This window comes from Mesoplodon bidens (genome assembly GCF_964165515.1).
Source record: "Mesoplodon bidens genome assembly, chromosome: 13".
In the NCBI taxonomy this organism is placed as follows: Eukaryota; Metazoa; Chordata; class Mammalia; order Artiodactyla; family Ziphiidae; genus Mesoplodon; species Mesoplodon bidens.
The window spans coordinates 10,875,225-10,893,081 of record NC_138169.1 but is presented as its reverse complement, the minus strand read 5'-3'; the positions used below and the strand labels follow the sequence as shown (position 1 = coordinate 10,893,081).

The 17,857-nt window shown below is 51.1% G+C and overlaps 2 protein-coding genes across 2 annotated transcripts in view; both read left to right on the top strand.

Annotated features, from left to right (window-relative positions):
* The first annotated feature begins 1,309 nt into the window (after window positions 1-1,309).
* On the top strand, window positions 1,310-13,250 carry HSPB8 (heat shock protein family B (small) member 8). Its single transcript, XM_081253402.1, has 3 exons — window positions 1,310-2,224; window positions 8,014-8,077; window positions 12,234-13,250. Exons 1-3 carry the CDS (start codon window positions 1,858-1,860, stop codon window positions 12,391-12,393), a joined length of 591 nt encoding a protein of 196 aa, XP_081109528.1. The 5' UTR covers window positions 1,310-1,857; the 3' UTR covers window positions 12,394-13,250.
* A 1,171-nt stretch (window positions 13,251-14,421) lies between these two features.
* The window catches only part of CCDC60 (coiled-coil domain containing 60), a 268,405-nt gene continuing 264,969 nt past the window's right edge, over window positions 14,422-17,857 (top strand). The window contains exon 1 of the mRNA XM_081251735.1: window positions 14,422-14,650. The gene's annotated coding sequence lies outside the window, so the exon portion shown is untranslated. The remainder of the gene's footprint in view (window positions 14,651-17,857) is intronic.

Here is a 17,857-nt window from a genome sequence, read left to right as displayed (position 1 = left end):
CTCACCCCAGTCACTTGGGATGAGGGCACCTCCATCTTCCCCTCTCGGCCCCAGGAGTAGGCAGTGGGGTCTGGGTCTGTTAGCTCAGCCCAGACTTGCAGGTTCCCACCCAGGCCCTGCCGCCCCCCAGCGGTGTGCACAGGCCACGCTCTGCGCCTCTGTTTCCTCACCTGCAGGTTGGGCACGGTGACAGCGCCCACACTGCTGTTGTGAGGGTTTAGGGCGATAACATCTGCAACTGCTCACCGCCGTGGCAGGTACGCAGGGAACAGTAAATGATGGTGGTGTTGTCACCCTCCCTACTATTATTTTTAGCAAACTGCCTCACGTGCGCCCTGCTTAATACCAAACCGATATCTCAACCGATGATGACTCACTGAATTCCTTAACAGCCCCCAACCCACCCCAGCCCACGAGGAAGGCAGGGTCCCGACCCTAAGCCCATAGAGGGAGCATAGCACGCCCCGAACTGCACACCTGCTGGGGACAGATGAAAGATGAACCCAAGCTCGAGGGGCCTTTAGGTTAAAGGACAATTTACAGACTCATTCTCTGAGCTACCTGGGAGGGGCAGGGAAGTCTAGAAAATAGGTCCTCTCTGGGCTTGGAATTCCAGACCAGACACTCTGCCTGAATAGAGCACCTTTGGATAATTATCATTATTAACTATCATCATGATAATAGAAGTTACCATTGGATAACACTTCCTATGACAGTGTCCTCATCTGTAGAATGGGGATCATCGCACCACGCTTACCTCACGGGATTGCTGGTGAGGATGAAGCGAAGCTAATGTTTGTGAAGCATTTGGAACAGGGCCTGGCATGTAGCAAGCGTTATGTAATTGAGAATCAACATTGAAAATATCAAAGTGATGGTTTGCTAAATGCTTAAGGAGGATGACCTCATGATACATCCCTGAGGAGGCTACTATTACATCCAGTTTACAGGTGGGAAAGCTGACAGCTCAGAGCCACCTGGGGAAGAATGTTACGCCCCTCAGACGGCGCAGAAAGCAAGCTCTGAGAGCTTGAGGATGCTGGAGGCTTGGAAGGGGGGATTGCAACCCAGGGTCACCTGCCTTCCAATCCACTGGCTCCCGTCTCTCTCGTCCCCTTCCGGGGGTCCCCAGTGGGGAGGCAGGATGCTGCAGGCTCTGGAGAAGGTATTTCTGGAGGGTGATCTGAGCCCTTGGCCAGGCGAGGGTTATTAATAGCCAGGCCTTAGTGCCCCGCTAGGGGCGGGCAGGCTCTGGGGGGAAGGGAGCGGTAGGGAGGGCGGAGCTGAGCCCAGCCGAGCTGGGGGAGGAGAGTCCGGAGAGGCTGGCAGAACTTGGCCGCGAAGGCCCCTCCCAGCCCCCCGGGAGCCCAGCTGTCCCCTCCGCAGATTCTCCGGGGCTGGTTCATCACCTCTGAATACTCCTGTGACAGGAGGTGCTTTTGCAGAACCCGCCTCCAGCCCCAAGCAGGAATAAATAGAAGGCACCCAGCCCAGGAGAAGCAAGAAGTTTCTAGACCTGCGTTCCCGGCTTATTAAGCTCTCCGCTCCACTCAGCGGCTCTGGCTGAGAGCCTGGACAGCCTGGGCGGACGGTGGCTGGCTGATCTCCGGTGAGGCTGTGTGGAGAGGGGTCCTTGAGAATTCTGCTGCACCAGCCAAGGGTCGCCTTTGGTGGCTGGAGAGTCTTGCGGGGCTGGGACCCCAGCCTGGTGTGTGCCTCCGTCCTTGGCAGTGGCATTTTCCGAAGCTGAAGAATAAGCTCGGAAGGCCAGTGCACCCACATCACCTTGCTGTGTGACCTCGGGCAGGTGGCTCCCTCTCTCTGAGCCTCTGTTTCCCCTCCAGCTCAGCAGCCGCCATGGCTGATGGTCAGATGCCCTTCCCCTGCCATTACACGAGCCGCCGGCGCCGGGACCCCTTCCGGGACTCATCCCTGTCCTCCCGCCTGCTGGATGATGGCTTCGGCATGGACCCCTTCCCCGACGACTTGACTGCCTCTTGGCCCGACTGGGCCCTGCCTCGACTCTCCTCCGCCTGGCCGGGGACCCTGAGGTCGGGCATGGTGCCCCGGGGGCCCTCTGCTGTGGCCAGATTCGGGGTGCCTGCCGAGGGCAGGAGCCCGCCCCCCTTCCCCGGGGAGCCCTGGAAAGTGTGTGTCAACGTGCACAGCTTTAAGCCGGAGGAACTGATGGTAAAGACCAAGGACGGCTACGTGGAGGTGTCTGGTGAGTGGGGGGCAGGAGGGAGTGAAGCCGGGGAGGGGGTGTAGCCCTCAGACCCGGAAGAGCCAAGAGAATGCTCCTTTGGAGGGGACGCTGTGGCCGCGTGACACAGGTGACTTCAGGGCTCAGGAATGCAGCCCATAAAAGTTCTCTTTACAGAAAAGCTCTTCTCTTCCAGCTCCTAGGGGGAATTCTAACCTGATTCAGCTGCTGGGAGCTTTGGGCGCTGCATCAGCCAGCCAACAGGCAGGGGGATAGAAACCACGTTGCATGTCCTAACAGAGAGAATTTAATATAAAGAATAAGTTTAACAGATATAGGAGTAAAAAGCCAGAGGAGAAGTGGGGTTCACGCACCCAAGCATCACGACACAGTCCAGAAGGGGGTGTTTGATGCCGTGTAATGACAGCGTTAGTAACTAGCCCAGGTTTCAAGAGAAACACCTTCCCTTGTCCCAGATGAAGAAGCTGAGGCATAATTGTCATTATAAGGCTACGACGTGGTAACCCTGGTCGAGCGCTTACGGTCTCCCAGGCCCCGTGCTCAGAGCTCTACCTGGGGCATCTCAGTGAACACAAGCAGAAGGGGCGGGGCCTGTCTCCTCTTTTTTACAGATGAGGAAACTGAGGCACAGAAAAGTTAAAGTAACCCACCCAAGATCACCAAGGATTCCAACCCCGGCTGTCTGGGAATTGGGAGGCCAGAAGCAAATTGACAATTTGTTGAGCACCTACCAGGTGCCAAGGGCTACAGCTTTCGTATTCCTGCTCTCAAATAATCCTCCCTCCAGCCCTGAGAAGCAGAGGTGGCTAGTCCCATTTTGCAGCTGAGGAGCCCAAGGCCCAGGTGGGCACTCGTCCAAGGCCACGCCGTGAGTTAGCAGCAGGCCGAGTCTGGGCCTGCCCACAGCCCAGCCTGGGAGAGGGAATGTTCTGGGAAAGAGGAAAGAGGAGACGGACGCTCAGTCCCTGCGAAGCCGGGCCGCAGGGGAAAAGCCTCCTGTCCCTTCCCCCGCAATTAATGTTCCAGTGAAAGGCGTGTTCCTGGCAGGCTCTACCGGCTGGAAAATCAATGAAAGCCGTCGCAAACAGGCTGGGTAGGGACTAGCCCCAGCAGAGCAGTCTTCAGGGGGAGTTTCAAAGGCTCCCAGGGCAGAATTATAAACATCAGAGGCGCCGGAGGGTGTGGTGGGCCAGGCGGCATTCTGGGGCCTTATGTGGGTGAAGGGAGATGGCCAGGGCACCAGACGCCTGAAACCATTTCTCTGGGCTTTGTTTCCTTATCTGGAAATTGGGGTTCAAATGGCTACACGGCCTAAGGATTTTTGTCTTAGATGACGCATGGAAAGTGTATATAGTGCCTAGAACACAAGGGATCGGCATTGTTTTGATGTTACTAGAATGCTAAGGCCCCAAAATATACATACATACATACATACATACATACATAAATGCTAGATGTTCTTTGAGACCCGGGTTCAAATCCCACCACCGCTGTTCAATCTCTGAATGGATATGGACAAGAAAGGCTTTTCACTGCTCTGAGCCTTGGCTTCCCCATCTGAAGAGTGGAGATCATAATAATATCCATCTTGCAAGGCTGTAGGGAAGATTAAATACGTGCAGACAATCCATGATAATAAATGCAGAGTGTCTGTAAAATGGAGCTAATACTAGTGTCTGCCTGGCACTCTGCAAACAAGGTGATTATTATCACCGCTCCTCCCGTCTTTGTTTTAATTAGGGTTCCAGAGGCTTCCACCCCAGGGTGGAGGGTGTCCCATGCCCTGTGGCCCCTTCAGTTGAACTCTGTCTAGCCTGGAGAGCTTTTCGCTCTCCATCCTCCTTTCTAGGTGGGGTCTGGCAGCTCCAGGCTGAGATCCCAGCTGAGTACCTTACTAACCCAGAGGCTTCGAGTGGGTCACAGAGCCTCAGCTTCCACATCTGTAAAATGGGGTCATTGGGGGCTTAAATAAGACAAAGACAGACAAAGCCTTTTCAGGTTGAAAATGCCTCACAGCTGTGCACTTAGCAACATCGGCTTGACAGAATCCAAATCCCCCAAGAATACATACAGAGATTTTTATAACAGGGATTTAAAAAATCAAATCGATTATCAGGGGCTCCGTTTGAAAAGCAACTTTCAAGGGATGTGGGAAGTCAGATCAGTCTCCCATCCTACCTCACTTAATGACACACCCATTCTTCCTCAAGCTGTTTGTGCAGGGCACTGTGCTAAACGCAGCCATATGTTGGTTCACTGGTTCCTCCCATGGACTTCCAAGGAAATGTGTGTAGGTTTGTTGCACCCATTTTACAGATGAGGAAACTGAGGCCCAGAGAGACTAAGTCACCTGAGATCACTTGCTTCTCCATGGCAACGTCTGAAATTCAAAGCCAGGCCTGCTTAGGTAGTTCCGAGTCTAGTTCCAGGATGGCTGGATCTGCTTCTAATTGAGTGGCCTGGGACAAATCCTATGACCTCTTGGGCCTCAGCTTTACCCTTGGTCTTATGAGGAGTTGGACTGGATCAGTATTTGCCAAATGGTGTGTTTTAAGATATCACTGGGCATCTGATAAATGCAGGTCTCCTCACTGCAGGACTTATCAGAGCCTTGAATTTGCTAATGGCGTTTATGAATCTCTGAGAGGTAGCCCTGTCTTATCGGACCACATATGAGTGTCTAGGCCCAGGGAAGTGTTTGGAAAATGCTAGACTAGATGGTTTCCATCATGCCTCACATATACCCCTCCCCCACCCTGCAGCCACCAGCCAAGAAATGTTCTGTCCATGGGCCGCTGGCCCAGGCCCTGGCCGAGGAAGGGACTGCAAAGCCAGAGGCTTTATTCCACCCCCTCTCCTTAATCCCAGGGCCTCTGCCTCCCCTGGAAACAGCACCTTCTTTCTTCAGCTGGGCCCATGGCTTTCCCCGAAGTGCTGATGCTGCTTCTTGGCACCTACATTTCTCGGTGGCTGTGAGGGACCTCTAGCTTCCCCTGGCCTCCAGATGGGTTCGTTTTTTTCATAATAATTGCTTTTTTGTTTACCAACATAAAATATTTCCATGGTAGAAAATGTAGACAGGAAAGCAAAATAAGAAATTAAAAATCAGTCATAATCCTTAAGCTGCCCCAGTAAATAGATATCCGAATAACATGCAAATTGAGCTTCAGCAGGGGCCTCCTAGCAAAGCCCTCTTTCACCCAGCTTAACCCCCTCCCCCAAGCCCCCCTTTACGGAGCTGCCTTTGCTTTGAGATCCTCCCCCACAACCCCAGTACCCTATTTTCAGAGCATGGACAGAGAGGTTTAGCTTCTGAGGATCAGTTTTTTCCCCCAGTATCAAAATAAACCACGAGCATTCACCTTCACATGGTATTTTCACAACTTTCAAAGCAATTCTGTGACTCATTGGTTCCTAGGCAGTTGCTGTCACCGCCATGGTAGAGAAGAAGAGAGGTGTGCTGGGAAGTGTCAGAGCAGGGACTCCAATCCCCAACCCACATCCCTGCCTTGGAGTCTTTGCTCCAGCACTTCCAAGCTGTGTGACCTGGGGCACATCACTTAACCTCTTTTGGGGGTTGGGAAACTTCCATTTCCCCATCCACAAAATGGTAATAATAAAAGTACCTGCTTTCTAAGGTTTTTGTGAAAAATGAACAGTTGATATCGGTAAGGTGCTTAGAACAGTGGCGGACACCAAGGAAGCGCCGCAATATAAGAGTTTGCTATTATTATTCTCACCATCACCATCATTATCATTTATCATTGCCAGGACACCAAGTGTGCAAAAGGGCTGAGTCAGAGGCACTGGCCTGTCCCCAGGGGAAGCAGGTTTCCGGAGGCCCAGGCTTTGGGAAGGGGACCAGGGGACAGACAGTGTTCCTCTGGCCACAGGCCTGTGTCAGAGCTGGTCAGCTGGTGGTCACGGACTTGGCAGGTCAGAATAAACTCTCTGAGCTTCAAGAGGCAGCACGTTGGCAGAATAGTATGTTCTGGTTAGCCAGACACTCCCGTTGAAAAACGAATTCCTGTAAATGTACCCCTTTCCGCCCAGCTGGTGGGAGACTACGTTAATGCAGTCTTTCCTAAGGGAAATTTACAACATATAGAGCAAGGCTTCGAAATTCTAGAACTTGGAACTTATCCTAGGAAGTCATGAGGCCGGGTGTGAAGATCTAGCTACAAGAATGTTCAGTTCAGTGAGGTTCTTTCTGATGTCAGAAACCCTCTCAGTGCCCCCAAGCCGGGGATTGGCTAAATGAACTTGTATCTCCCCGCAGCCGTTAAAAGTCAGGTTGGCAGTGAATATTTGCTATAATATGGAAAAATAATTATAACGCGTCAGTAAGAGAGAAAAACAAGTTTCAGCTGTAACATACAGTATGATCTCATTTGACAAAATGGGTGATATACGTCTATACTATATAACATGTATGCATTTCTAAGTAACATAGAAAAGTCTGGAACGTATACAAAAATGTGGTTTCCTCGGGGTGATGGAATTATGGAGGGTTTTGATGTTTTTTTTCTTTCTTTTCTACATTTTCAAACACACACATGCGTTATCTTGTAATCAGAAAAAATGTTATTAATAAAGGAATAATGAATAATAAAAAGGTAATGAATAATGCAATCACCTATAAATTATCAGCTTGAAATCTTGACTGCAGTAAGACACTATATTACACAAGGTTATTTACAGTCTAGATTCCAAAGCCCCTCAGAGGATGTCCGCAGGTAAATGAGGGTTCTTGGCCCTGGAATGTGGCGCCACAAATGAGGCATGAGTAATAATAGGAGCCTGATGGCTCTGCCAGGCGCTAATCCGATTTGTTTAAAGAGGAATTAGAGATACTCTCTCCATTTAAAAAAAAAAAAGTGGGGATGGGCCAATGGGCTCAGAATTTGTTACATAAATTTCAGATGACAGCCACTTTGCGCTTAAGCCTTCTTGTAATTTCATATTTTTCCTTCCTAAGGAAAGGAAAAAAAGCCCTCGCCTGCCAGCCTGGAGGAGGAGGGGTGGGTGGAATTTCACATCCATGGTGACTAATGTGTCATTTCTCAGGAAAGTCCCCTTTGGGTGTTGTTTTCTTTTAGCAGGTTGAAGCATTATTTCCAGGCAGTTTTTTCAGGACTCAGTACAGATAATGGGGCCCAAATAACTAACTGGAAGCTGGAACAGGTGGAGGGGCATCGGACCCCAGCCCTTGGCTTCGATTCCAAGAGTTGGTTCTGAGACTGGGGCTGCCATGCACTTGCTGGGTGCCCTTAGACCCATCCCTGGGCCTCAGTTTTCACATCGGTAACTGAGGGAGAAAGAGGCCCATCCTCAGAGCTGGGAAAGGGCTCTGCGCATTATAAAGCCAGCTGAGTGGCAAACTAGCCCCACTTTTTTCCTCTCACCCATTCTGGGATGTTGGCCTCAGGGGTCTCCTGGCTGGTTAGGAGACAGGGGTGAGACGCAAGGCTTCGAAGATGCCGTGCCACATCTCAGAAGACAGGAGATAGACTCTCTGATTTCCTAAGTCTAACGCATAATCATCTACAAACCACGGTCGAGGCCTCCTGACCTGCCTGTTGTCTTACTGCATCTTCACGACAGCCTGGGAGGTGGTATCAAGTGGGTCCACTTAGCAGATGAGGGACCAGAGGCTCAGACAACTGGAGCCTCTAGACCAAGCCCCGAGCCACACAGCGAGGCCGGGGCAGGTTTTTCATCTGAGCCTGAGTCCTGAATGATGCCCGAGGGACATAGCTGCTGACACATGGCTTTCTTCTCCCTTCCAGGTAAACATGAAGAGAAGCAGCAAGAAGGTGGCATTGTTTCCAAGAACTTCACAAAGAAAATCCAGTAAGTAACCTGGCAGTTGGATTTCAGGGTAGGATTGGAGTGGAAGTGGGGGTGCCTGGGACCTGAGATCTGGGGTCTCTCCCTCTTGGGCATCTCTACTTCAAGATACACCCCCCTGCCCCCAGGACGGGGAATTGAACCCTTGCACCTAAAGGGGAGAAGGTATCACAGCAAACGTGCAATAGCTTCCCAGAAAGGGGGGCGCGTAGGTTGTGCCAAGTCATCTGCTCAGTGCCCCGTGAGGTGGGATTAACAATCTCATTCTGTAGATGAAAAATCCGAGAATAGGAAAGACGAAATGACTTCTCGACAATTCCACGAAAATTGGGGCACTCACCCACCCATGTGATACGATGCCCCAAATTCCGCAATAGAATCTTTCGAAGGCTGCTTGCTCTAAGTCTCCCATGGCCAGGAGAACGTGCGCCTTCCCTAGAGCATCCATGTGAGTTAGGCTGGAAGGTGTCCTGCTGGCATCACTACTCACCACCTAGAGGGGTTTTCAGGCTGAGAGATTGGGACAAAAGAAAGGCCAGTTCTGCTGAGGGGAGTGAGAAGCGCTGAGGCCTGGGGATTATGCGAGCAGCAGGAAGGCCAGCAGGCTGAGCCAATGAGTCAAAGCCACACTGAGGCCCTGATGGCAACAACTGTAGGCAGAAGAGACTCACTTTCCCCCTAATCAGCATCCTTGCACTATGTGCACTTCTGGCTCCAAAGTCTTTTCCCAGTCCCATTTCACCTTTGCAGCAAAGGTATGCAGTGGGGAAAAGAGACATTACCCTCCTTGTATTATGGGGAAACTAAATCTCCCAGAAGTGAAAGGACATACCCAAGGTCCTTAAAATTAGCATTTAGAACAGCCCAAACAGACCTTTGAACTCTGAGTTCACCGTGTTCATTCCTTGAGCAAGGAATGCCCTTTCCTCACCTGTAAAAGGGACGGATGCTGATTCCAGCCTTGCCGAGTTACCAGCTGAAAAGGAAATGAGATCACTGCCCTGTGATGGGCACACAGCAGGTCCCCATAAGTGGTGGTTTGTTGTTACTATTATTGTTGTTGTTTCTGAATCTTAACTCCTCCCCTCGCCCTGGCAAAGATATCCTGTGTCTGGAGAAGTTGCACAAGCTGAATTCTGAGGCTGCTTTCAGCTTTAGGATTCTGTAGTCCTGTCTCTCCTGCCATGTGCCCATTCCTAACCCACCGGGCGCCTCTGGAGTACTTAAAAGGCTGCACCCCTTCCTGATAAGGCAAACGCCAAACTGTTCTTCTCTGCGCTCCCTGGCTCGCCTGCCATCCCCAAGACCCACACCTTTCCCTAGTACCACAGCCAGCCAGAACAGACGTTGCTGATGGGGGAAAGATGAGGGAGAGAGGGAGGGAGGGGGCTGATGTTTCTTTCTTTCTTTTTTTTTTTTTTTTTTTTTTTTTTCTTTTTGCGGTATGCGGGCCTCTCACTGTTGTGGCCTCTCCCGTTGCGGAGCACAGGCTCCGGATGCGCAGGCCCAGCGGCCATGGCTCACGGGCCCAGCCGCTCCGCGGCATATGGGATCCTCCCAGACCGGGGCACGAACCCGTATCCCCTGCATCGGCAGGCGGACTCTCAACCACTGCGCCACCAGGGAGGCCCTCTTTCTTTTTTATATTATTTAATTTATTTATTATTTTTGGCTACGTTGGGTCTTCGTTGCTGCGCGCGGGCTTTCTCTAGTTGTGGCGAGCAGGGGCTACTCTTCGTTGCGGTGCGCGGCCTTCTCACTGCAGTGGCTTCTCTTGTTGCGGAGCACAGGCTCTGGGCGCGCGGGCTTCAGTAGTTGTGGCACATGGGTTCTAGAGGGCAGGCTCAGTAGTTGTGGCGCACGGGCTTCGTTGCTACACGGCATGTGGGACCTTCCCAGACCAGGGCTCGAACCTGTGTCCCCTGCGTCAGCAGGCGGATTCTTAACCACTGCGCCACGAGGGAAGCCCTGATGTTTCTTTTAAGAGACTGAAATAAGGTCTGAGGATGGAGTCACAGGCAGGGCAAAGCTGTGAAAGGGACTGAGCCGGAAAGAAGTCAGCAAATTCATCATCTCTAAAAGACAACCATTTCCATGGATCTCACCATCTCCGAGGCCTCTGGGGAAACAGCTTGCTGGGAGTTACTTGACCAGATAGAAGTGTCTAAAGCTGCTGGAGGCTCAGCAGCTGAGCTGGGCCGCTTGTTAGGACACTGGACTGACATGGCCAGGAGCCCCCCAGAGGCTCTCCTCAGTCAACCAGTCATCCCAACCCTGTCCCTGGACCCTCCAAGCCTCCCCGCATTCCAGCAACTAAAGGGCCCCGAGGACCCTCCTCCATCACTTCGGCATGGATCCATCCATTCTGGTTGGTCCAGCTGCACCAGTTGTTAAATATTTCTGAACCTTGTCTCTGCGTGTAGGGAGTCCCAGCTCCATGACTGAATGGGTGACTTGCAGCAAAATGCCTGTATCCCTCCTTCCCTCAGGATGCGGAATGAGAGGATGTGTACAGACTCAGTGCCCAGCCCATGGGAATTAAAATTATTAAAGATTCCACAAGGCTGGAATCACACAAGAGCCGCTGGGACTCCTGGGACCTCCTGGCTCTGCCCAGACTCCAGACACCAAGCCTTCTATGCTTACGTTCCCATACTATTATTTGCTCACGACTTTTTTTCTTTTCGATCAACTTGCTTTTGATAAGGTTCAATTCTCACCAGTCAAACGTTCACTGAAGAAGGCAATTGTAAAATAAATCCAACGGAAGCAAAATGTGGTTAAATTCTAACTAGGCCGTGTTGCCTGCCTGAGGGTCTAAGTCATAGATTAGCTCTTTCTTTGTTAAAAGAGAGAAAATAGCAAGAGATAGAGGCTAAGGTGTTAAAGGCATGTTAACACAGAGCTGAGACTTTCCCTTGGATGTGAATGAAAGATCTGCAAGAGGATTGAGGTGGAATAGCTCTCCCACCACGTGTTTCAATATAGAGGTCACCACCTGGTGAGAGCCCTTGAACAAGTCTCTCCCCATCTCGGGGCCTCCGTTTCCTCGTGTGTAACATGAGAGCATCGTCCTAGACAGTCGAGATCCTTTCGGGCTCTGACATTTCATGGGTCAGTGCTTGTGCTAAAATAGTCTCAGCTGTCAAGATGCTCACTTGTACAGCCAATGACTTCAATAACAATGTAGAAGGTGAGGCTGACTGAGCACTTCCTGTATGTCAGGCACTGTGCTAAGCCCTTTGCTTTCATCATCCTACATAATTCTCACACCACCCTAAGAGATAGATGCTATTTTTAACCCCCTTTTCCTATAAGGAAATAAGTTCAGAGAGGCAAGATCACTAGTCTAAGGTCGCACAGTCAGGAAGAACCAGGATTTGAACTCACGTCTGCCCGCCTGCAAAGTCCATGCTTGTGGACCATGGCTGCCCTGTCATATTGCCCCAGGTGTTCTATGGGGTGGCGTGCAAAGGGTTAAACAGAGTCAGCCCATCCCCGGCCCAGAGAGGGAGGTCCAAACTCTTGGTCTTGTCTCTACTTCGGAAGTTTGGCTTGGCAACTGCCCAAGTTCCCTTTCTCTTCCATCCTTCCCTGCAGGCCCCTTGGTAATCTCCGCGGCTCAATTTGGCAGGAGTCGCCCTGGTCAAGGAAGTTCATGTGGCTACAGGTGGCTGTTCACAGCAAAAAACTCCCCAACCCCTCCAGGAAGGGTCCTCCTGCCCATGACCAGAATGGGCTCACCTTACTTCCTGGGTCTTTCATCAAGACCCCTGCATTTACAATAGTCAGAGCCAGCCTGGACCGGTGATCTATGGGGATTGAACCTTCTGGCTTTCCCTACTGTGGACCTTTTGTCAAAAGTCTGGTGCCTGGGGAGACAGGGGAGCATCATGATCAGCTACTCTGAGTTCAGAGACCAGGATTGCAATTCTATTCCCATCTGCTGCTTGCCGGCTGTGTGACCTTGGGCAAATCAGTTCACCTCTCCAATCTCAGTCTCCTCATCTATAAATTGGGGATAGTAGTGGAACTTGCCTGCTGGGATTATTATCAAAATAATAATCTCACCAGGCAATATCGAAAATATTTTCTTTCAAATGAAATGAGAATGTTTGGCTATATTAAAAATAATAAATGAATCGTGTGTTTCTCCTAGGCTTCCTGCAGAGGTGGATCCTGTGACAGTATTTGCCTCGCTTTCCCCAGAAGGCCTGCTGATCATCGAAGCCCCCCAGATCCCCCCTTACTCACCATTTGGAGAGAGCAGTTTCAACAACGAGCTTCCCCAAGACAGCCAGGAAGTCACTTGTACCTGAGACCCCAGTCTTGGCCCTTCCTTGTTCCCTCCCCAACCCCTGGGCTTCTTTGATTCCAGGATACATTACTTTAGCTGAATTCATAGATTTAGTGCGACTGACAAGGGGTTGGGGGTCAGGGTGGATTGACCAGATTCCCTGGAGAGTGTAATAGTAGGTTTTCCCTCAAGATGGCGCAATTGGCAGGTCGTGTTCCGCTGCATTAGGCCAAGATGCTGGGAGTTTTTCTTTCTTTACCTTTTCTATCCTGATGAAAATGTTGCACATTCTACAGCTGCAAAACAAATAAAAGGGGACATAACATTTCACATTGTATCTTACCTTGCAGCTAATGCAAGAGTTGCTTTTCTCTGGAGACCTCCCCATCACCCAGGTTCCCATTCTGGGCTCCCCGTGTCCAGGCCTGCCCCAGGGTTTGGTTGACAGAGCCCAGAAGCTCACCCCACTGTGTTTCTGCAGACCTGGTTTACACAGGGTTATAGACAGGTCTTACATCCCCATATGGGATTTATCCAACAACCACATGAAAACAAACAGTGCCTTCGGCCCTCCACCCAGGCATCTATAGCACGTTCCCAAGCTGGCACTCCCCAAGGACTCTGGAAGCCCCTTAGTTTATTCTCTGGCTAAAGTCCCCCGTTTCTTGTGTCTCCTATGTCCAAGTCGGGATTTTTACAGAGGGGGCTGTCTCCAGACAGCTCCACCAGGAACCAAGCAAAGGCCAGACTGCCTGGCAGGCAGACTAGTGGTATTGTGTATATGGGTGGGACATGTGTGTCATTGTTATTTGAATTGTGCTGTTGTTTAGGGGAAAATAACAGTAAATAATAATAATAATAAAGGAGCTGATGTTCTTAGCTTCGTGTGTCATTTTGATGGGAACTAAATGCGGTACCACTTAGATATGCCACATCAATTAGGGATGCTTGTGGCAGCAAATAATAATGCCCAATGCATAGTGGCTTAAATAGCATAAATACCTGTCTAACTTTACAAGAAGTTTAGATATGAGTGATTTCAGTGTTACTTTTTCAGCTGTTATGCCACCAGGAACCCAGAGTCTTTCTATCGTTTTCCTCTGCCGTCTCTGACAAGTCTACAAGTTCTGTCTTCATGTTTGAAAGATGGCTGCAGCAGCTCCAAGCATCTCAACCTCATATGACAATATATATAGGAAGAGAAGGCAAGGGTAAAAAAGTCTTTTTGTCCGAATTTCTCTTTTATCAGCAACATCTTTCCCAGAAGCTCTCTCTCAGCAGATTTCTTTATTTCATTGACCCAAACTGGGTCACACGTGTATACTGCAGCCAATCCCTGGCAACGGGAAAGGGATGCCATGTTGGGCTTAGATCAATATTGATTTGTCCTTTGAGGCCAGGAGCATCGCTGCCTGAAAAAACAAGGTTCTGTTAGGAAGGAGAAAAGGGGCAATCCACAATTCATGGATGCCCCACACTGAGGCTGCCAGGAGCCCGGAACCCTGAAAGTAGGGTGATGGGGAGCAGGGGGGCTGCCAGAGTGCATCAGTTAAAACGGATTCTGTGCTAAGTGCTAAGAAACCCCACTCGAACCGATTTAAGCGAAAAGGGGTGTTTATTGGGCACAGCTGTGAAGTCCAGGTTAAACGCTTTCAGGTCTCTAATGATGTTAATGGAACTCAGTTTGTCTCTTGGTCCTGCGGTGTCGGCTCCATCCCCAGTCTCCCTGCGGCCTCCCACCTCCCCCGCCCCTAGTCTTCCATGTCCCCATGTCCTCTCAAGTCTCTCTCACAAGACAGCTACAATCACTACAGCCCCACATCCCCACATTCCAGTCCCCATCTTTTTTCATGGCTTCTGCTGGGAGTCATTCTTATTGGACCAGCTTGGGTCACATGACCATCCCTGAGCTAAGCACAGCCCAGGAAATCAGTGCTTTGATTGGTAAGGCCTGGGTCACATGCTCCATCCCTGGAGCCGATCTCACTTAAGCTTCACGTTAGCCCAGGAAGTAGACGTTCAATTTTTTTTTTTTTTTCGTTATGCGAGCCTCTCACTGCTGTGGCCCCTCCCGTTGCGGAGCATAGGCTCCAGACGCGCAGGCTCAGCGGCCATGGCTCACGGGCCCAGCCGCTCCGTGGTATGTGGGATCCTCTCGGACCGGGGCACGAACCGGCGTCCCCTGCATCGGCAGGCGGACTCTCAACCACTGCGCCACCAGGGAAGCCCAGATGTTCAATTTTACGGTGAAGAAGCTGCGTCTATGGGAAGTAGCTCAGGTAAGTCCCATGGTGATGGTAGAACTTGAACCTAGACGTTTGCTTTTGGAAGAGTTAATGAGGAGTGTCTGAGCTGCTTTTTTTTTTTTTTTTTTTTTTAATTTTTTAGCGGTACGCGGGCCTCTCACCGTTGTGGCCTCTCCCGTTGCGGAGCACAGGCTCCGCACGCGCAGGCTCAGCGGCCATGGCTCACGGGCCCAGCCGCTCCGCGGCATGTGGGATCTTCCCGGACCGGGGCACGAACCTGTGTCCCCTGCATCGGCAGGCGGACTCTCAACCACTGCGCCACCAGGGAAGCCCTGAGCTGCTTTTTAAGAGCATCTCCAAACCCCGAAATGACAGGGGTCAGTGACTATTTCCTGAGCACCTACGTATTTTGGTCCCATGCTGGGAGCCAAGCATATAGCAAACAATTAGCCACGATTCCTTCCCAGAGGAGCTCAGAGAACAGCAACACGGGTAGGCAGATAATAGAAAGCCCGGCCTTCACTAAATCCTCACTGTGTGCCAGACACCGTGCTGAGTGCTTTATATGTATTAATAGATTTAATCACCCCACAATTCTATGAGTGTTACCGAACCAAACTTGGGTCCCCTGGCCCACAGGCAGTAAAGCCAATCTACCGACGCCAGGTGTGGTGAAGGAAAGTGCAGCGTTTCCTTCAGGGCACCAAGCATGGAGTCCAGGCAGCTGGGGTTCAAAATGCCTGAACTCCCTGACAGCTTTCAGGGAAAGGTTTCTGAAGACAGCGTGAGGAAGAGGGTCGCCAGGTGTTTGGTCAGCTCGTGGACGTTCTTCTGATTGGTTGGTGGTGAGTTAATTGGGAGTCAGCGTCATCAACCTTCTGGTTCCAGCAGGCTCGGGGTGGGGGTGGGGTGTGCGTGCTTATTCTCAGCATGTAGTTAACATCTTCCACCTGGGTGGGGGGGCGGGTTCCAGTGTCTGCCGAACAGCTCAAAGGATTTGCTTCAGAATAGTATCTGTAGCCTTTGAGAAGGAACTAAAGGTCCTTGACTTTGCTTAAAGGCTAAACTATTATTATTTTGTCTGCTTGACCGTTTTCCTTTGTTTCTGGCTTTTCTCGCTTCTCTGATGAAATTTAGTCTTTGGAACTCGGGGAAGGCCTAGGAAGCTAAAGTTTTACTACGAACAAGAGGCAGGTGGAGGGCGGGGAGGGGGGGCGGGGAAGGGGGGGTGGTCTGTCCCCGGAAGGCGCCATAGGGTCCTGCTCGCTTACAGGAGGAAGGTTCGGTTCTTATCTCCATTTTACAGATAAGGAAACTGATGCATGGAAGGATTAGTGCATGGCCCCAAATCACCCACCTGCTAAGCAACAGGCTTAGAGAGTCTGACTCTACTATTAACCTATTACCCTGTTCTGCCTTTCTCTCAGCAAAGCAGAACAGGAGGGTGTCTTAAGTGAGTCCGTCCACCTTGTGGGAAGAGAAGTGACCTTTCAGATCGGGGCATTGCAGGCGGGTGGGGATAGGATTGGCTTATCAGAGGAGGGGTCACTCCATGGTTGTCAGGCTTGAGCACACGAGGCTGGGGTGGGGAGGTGCCTCACATGCACAAGTAAACACAGGCGCCAAAGCGAAGGGTATGTCCCTTTTAAAACCTTTTGATGGTTCCCTGTTGTTCAAAGGATTGAGTCCAAGCTTCTTTGCAAGACTTGCAAGGCATTATGGGATCTTCCCCTGGGTCACCGCTCTCCACCCTCCCCTAACCTCCTCCCTTCGCCCCATAGCCCCATCTGACTTCCCTCGGCTCCTCTAACCAGACAGGCCCTGTCTTGCTCCCAGAACTTTGAATACACTGCTCTCTCTCTCCAGGGCTTACTCCTCCAGCCTCTTCCTTGGCTAATCCTTTAGGATCTCAGCTCAGACTCCCAGCAAGCTGGCCAGAGCCCCTCACCCTTACCCCCATCCCAACCCAGCACATCCTGTAACAGCTTGGGCATTTGTGTAGCGGAATAAATAATAATAACAAGCACAAACACCAAAACTCATCCCAACTGCTCTGCTTTTAAGGATGAAAGGAGAAATCATTCAAGTAAAGGGGAAAGTCCCTACTCATTTGATATTCGTTCAACAAATATTTACTGGGCACATACCGAGTGCAGGGCACCGTGCTGGGTGTCGGGTTATCCTTTGTTTTCACTTTGAGAGCCTGGTGAGGGAAGGAGAAAAGCAAAGCTTTCATTTCCACGTTTGTCAGTTCTGGGTTGCTGAATGGTGGGACCCTGAGCAGGTGGAACTGAGAGCCCACCCACTAGAACTACATATGTGTCGAATGGACGAATGAAGGAAGGAATGGTGAGTGTGGGTCTCCCTGGGAAATTAGGCCAAACACATGATCTCAGACCCCAGAAATCCAGCTCATTTCAGTTCTGAGAGCTTCCAGCTTACAGACACAAGCCTTGTCATCAAAACGGATAACTCGGCCCCTCCCCAGAGACCTCCAACGAAATGACCAAGGAACATTGTTCCGGAGCCCTCACTTTGATGACGGTGCTGGGACAGGGACCGCCCAGAACCTGCGTCCACGTTCTGCTCCCTTGACCCAACTCCATGGAAAGTTTTATCCTCAGCCCATCCCCACCCCCTCCTAACTGCCTGCCAGCCAGTCACTGCCAGTGGTGATATATGGAGATGACTTGATTTGACCTTGAAGGAAAAAAACAAATTAATGTGTCTTGAAATACATTCCGGGAACCAGTGGCTGGCTTCTCCTCCACCCCCTCCACTTTGCACCTGACAAGTTGTGCATCATAATGTGAAAATCAATACTGTCTTGTCCATGAGTGAACACCTGGAGCTGGCGGGGTGGAGGGCTGCTGGGAGGCCCCCTCCCACCCAACGCCCTGGGCCCAGGAGTTGCCAGAAGGGGTGGGAGGCTCAAGGCTTACTGTGGGCTCTGCTCTCTGGTTGCTGAGAGCTGGCTGAGTCACCCTGTCTGCCGTGAGAGCAGCCCACCGACCGCCAGCTCCAAGTCCTGCAAGTACGAGCAGATGGGGGCTCCCTGGTGGCTCCCAAGGAAAAGGGAAGCGCAGCCGTGTGGAATGGCACTGCCACGGTCATTCTCCAAGGAGAACTGAGATGTGGGGAGGCGAGGAGACTGCAGGCCCATCCCATACAGTTCAGCCACGCGATGTATATTTACTGAGCGCCTTTCTCGAGGCTCCGCACCGATTCAACTGTATGCCC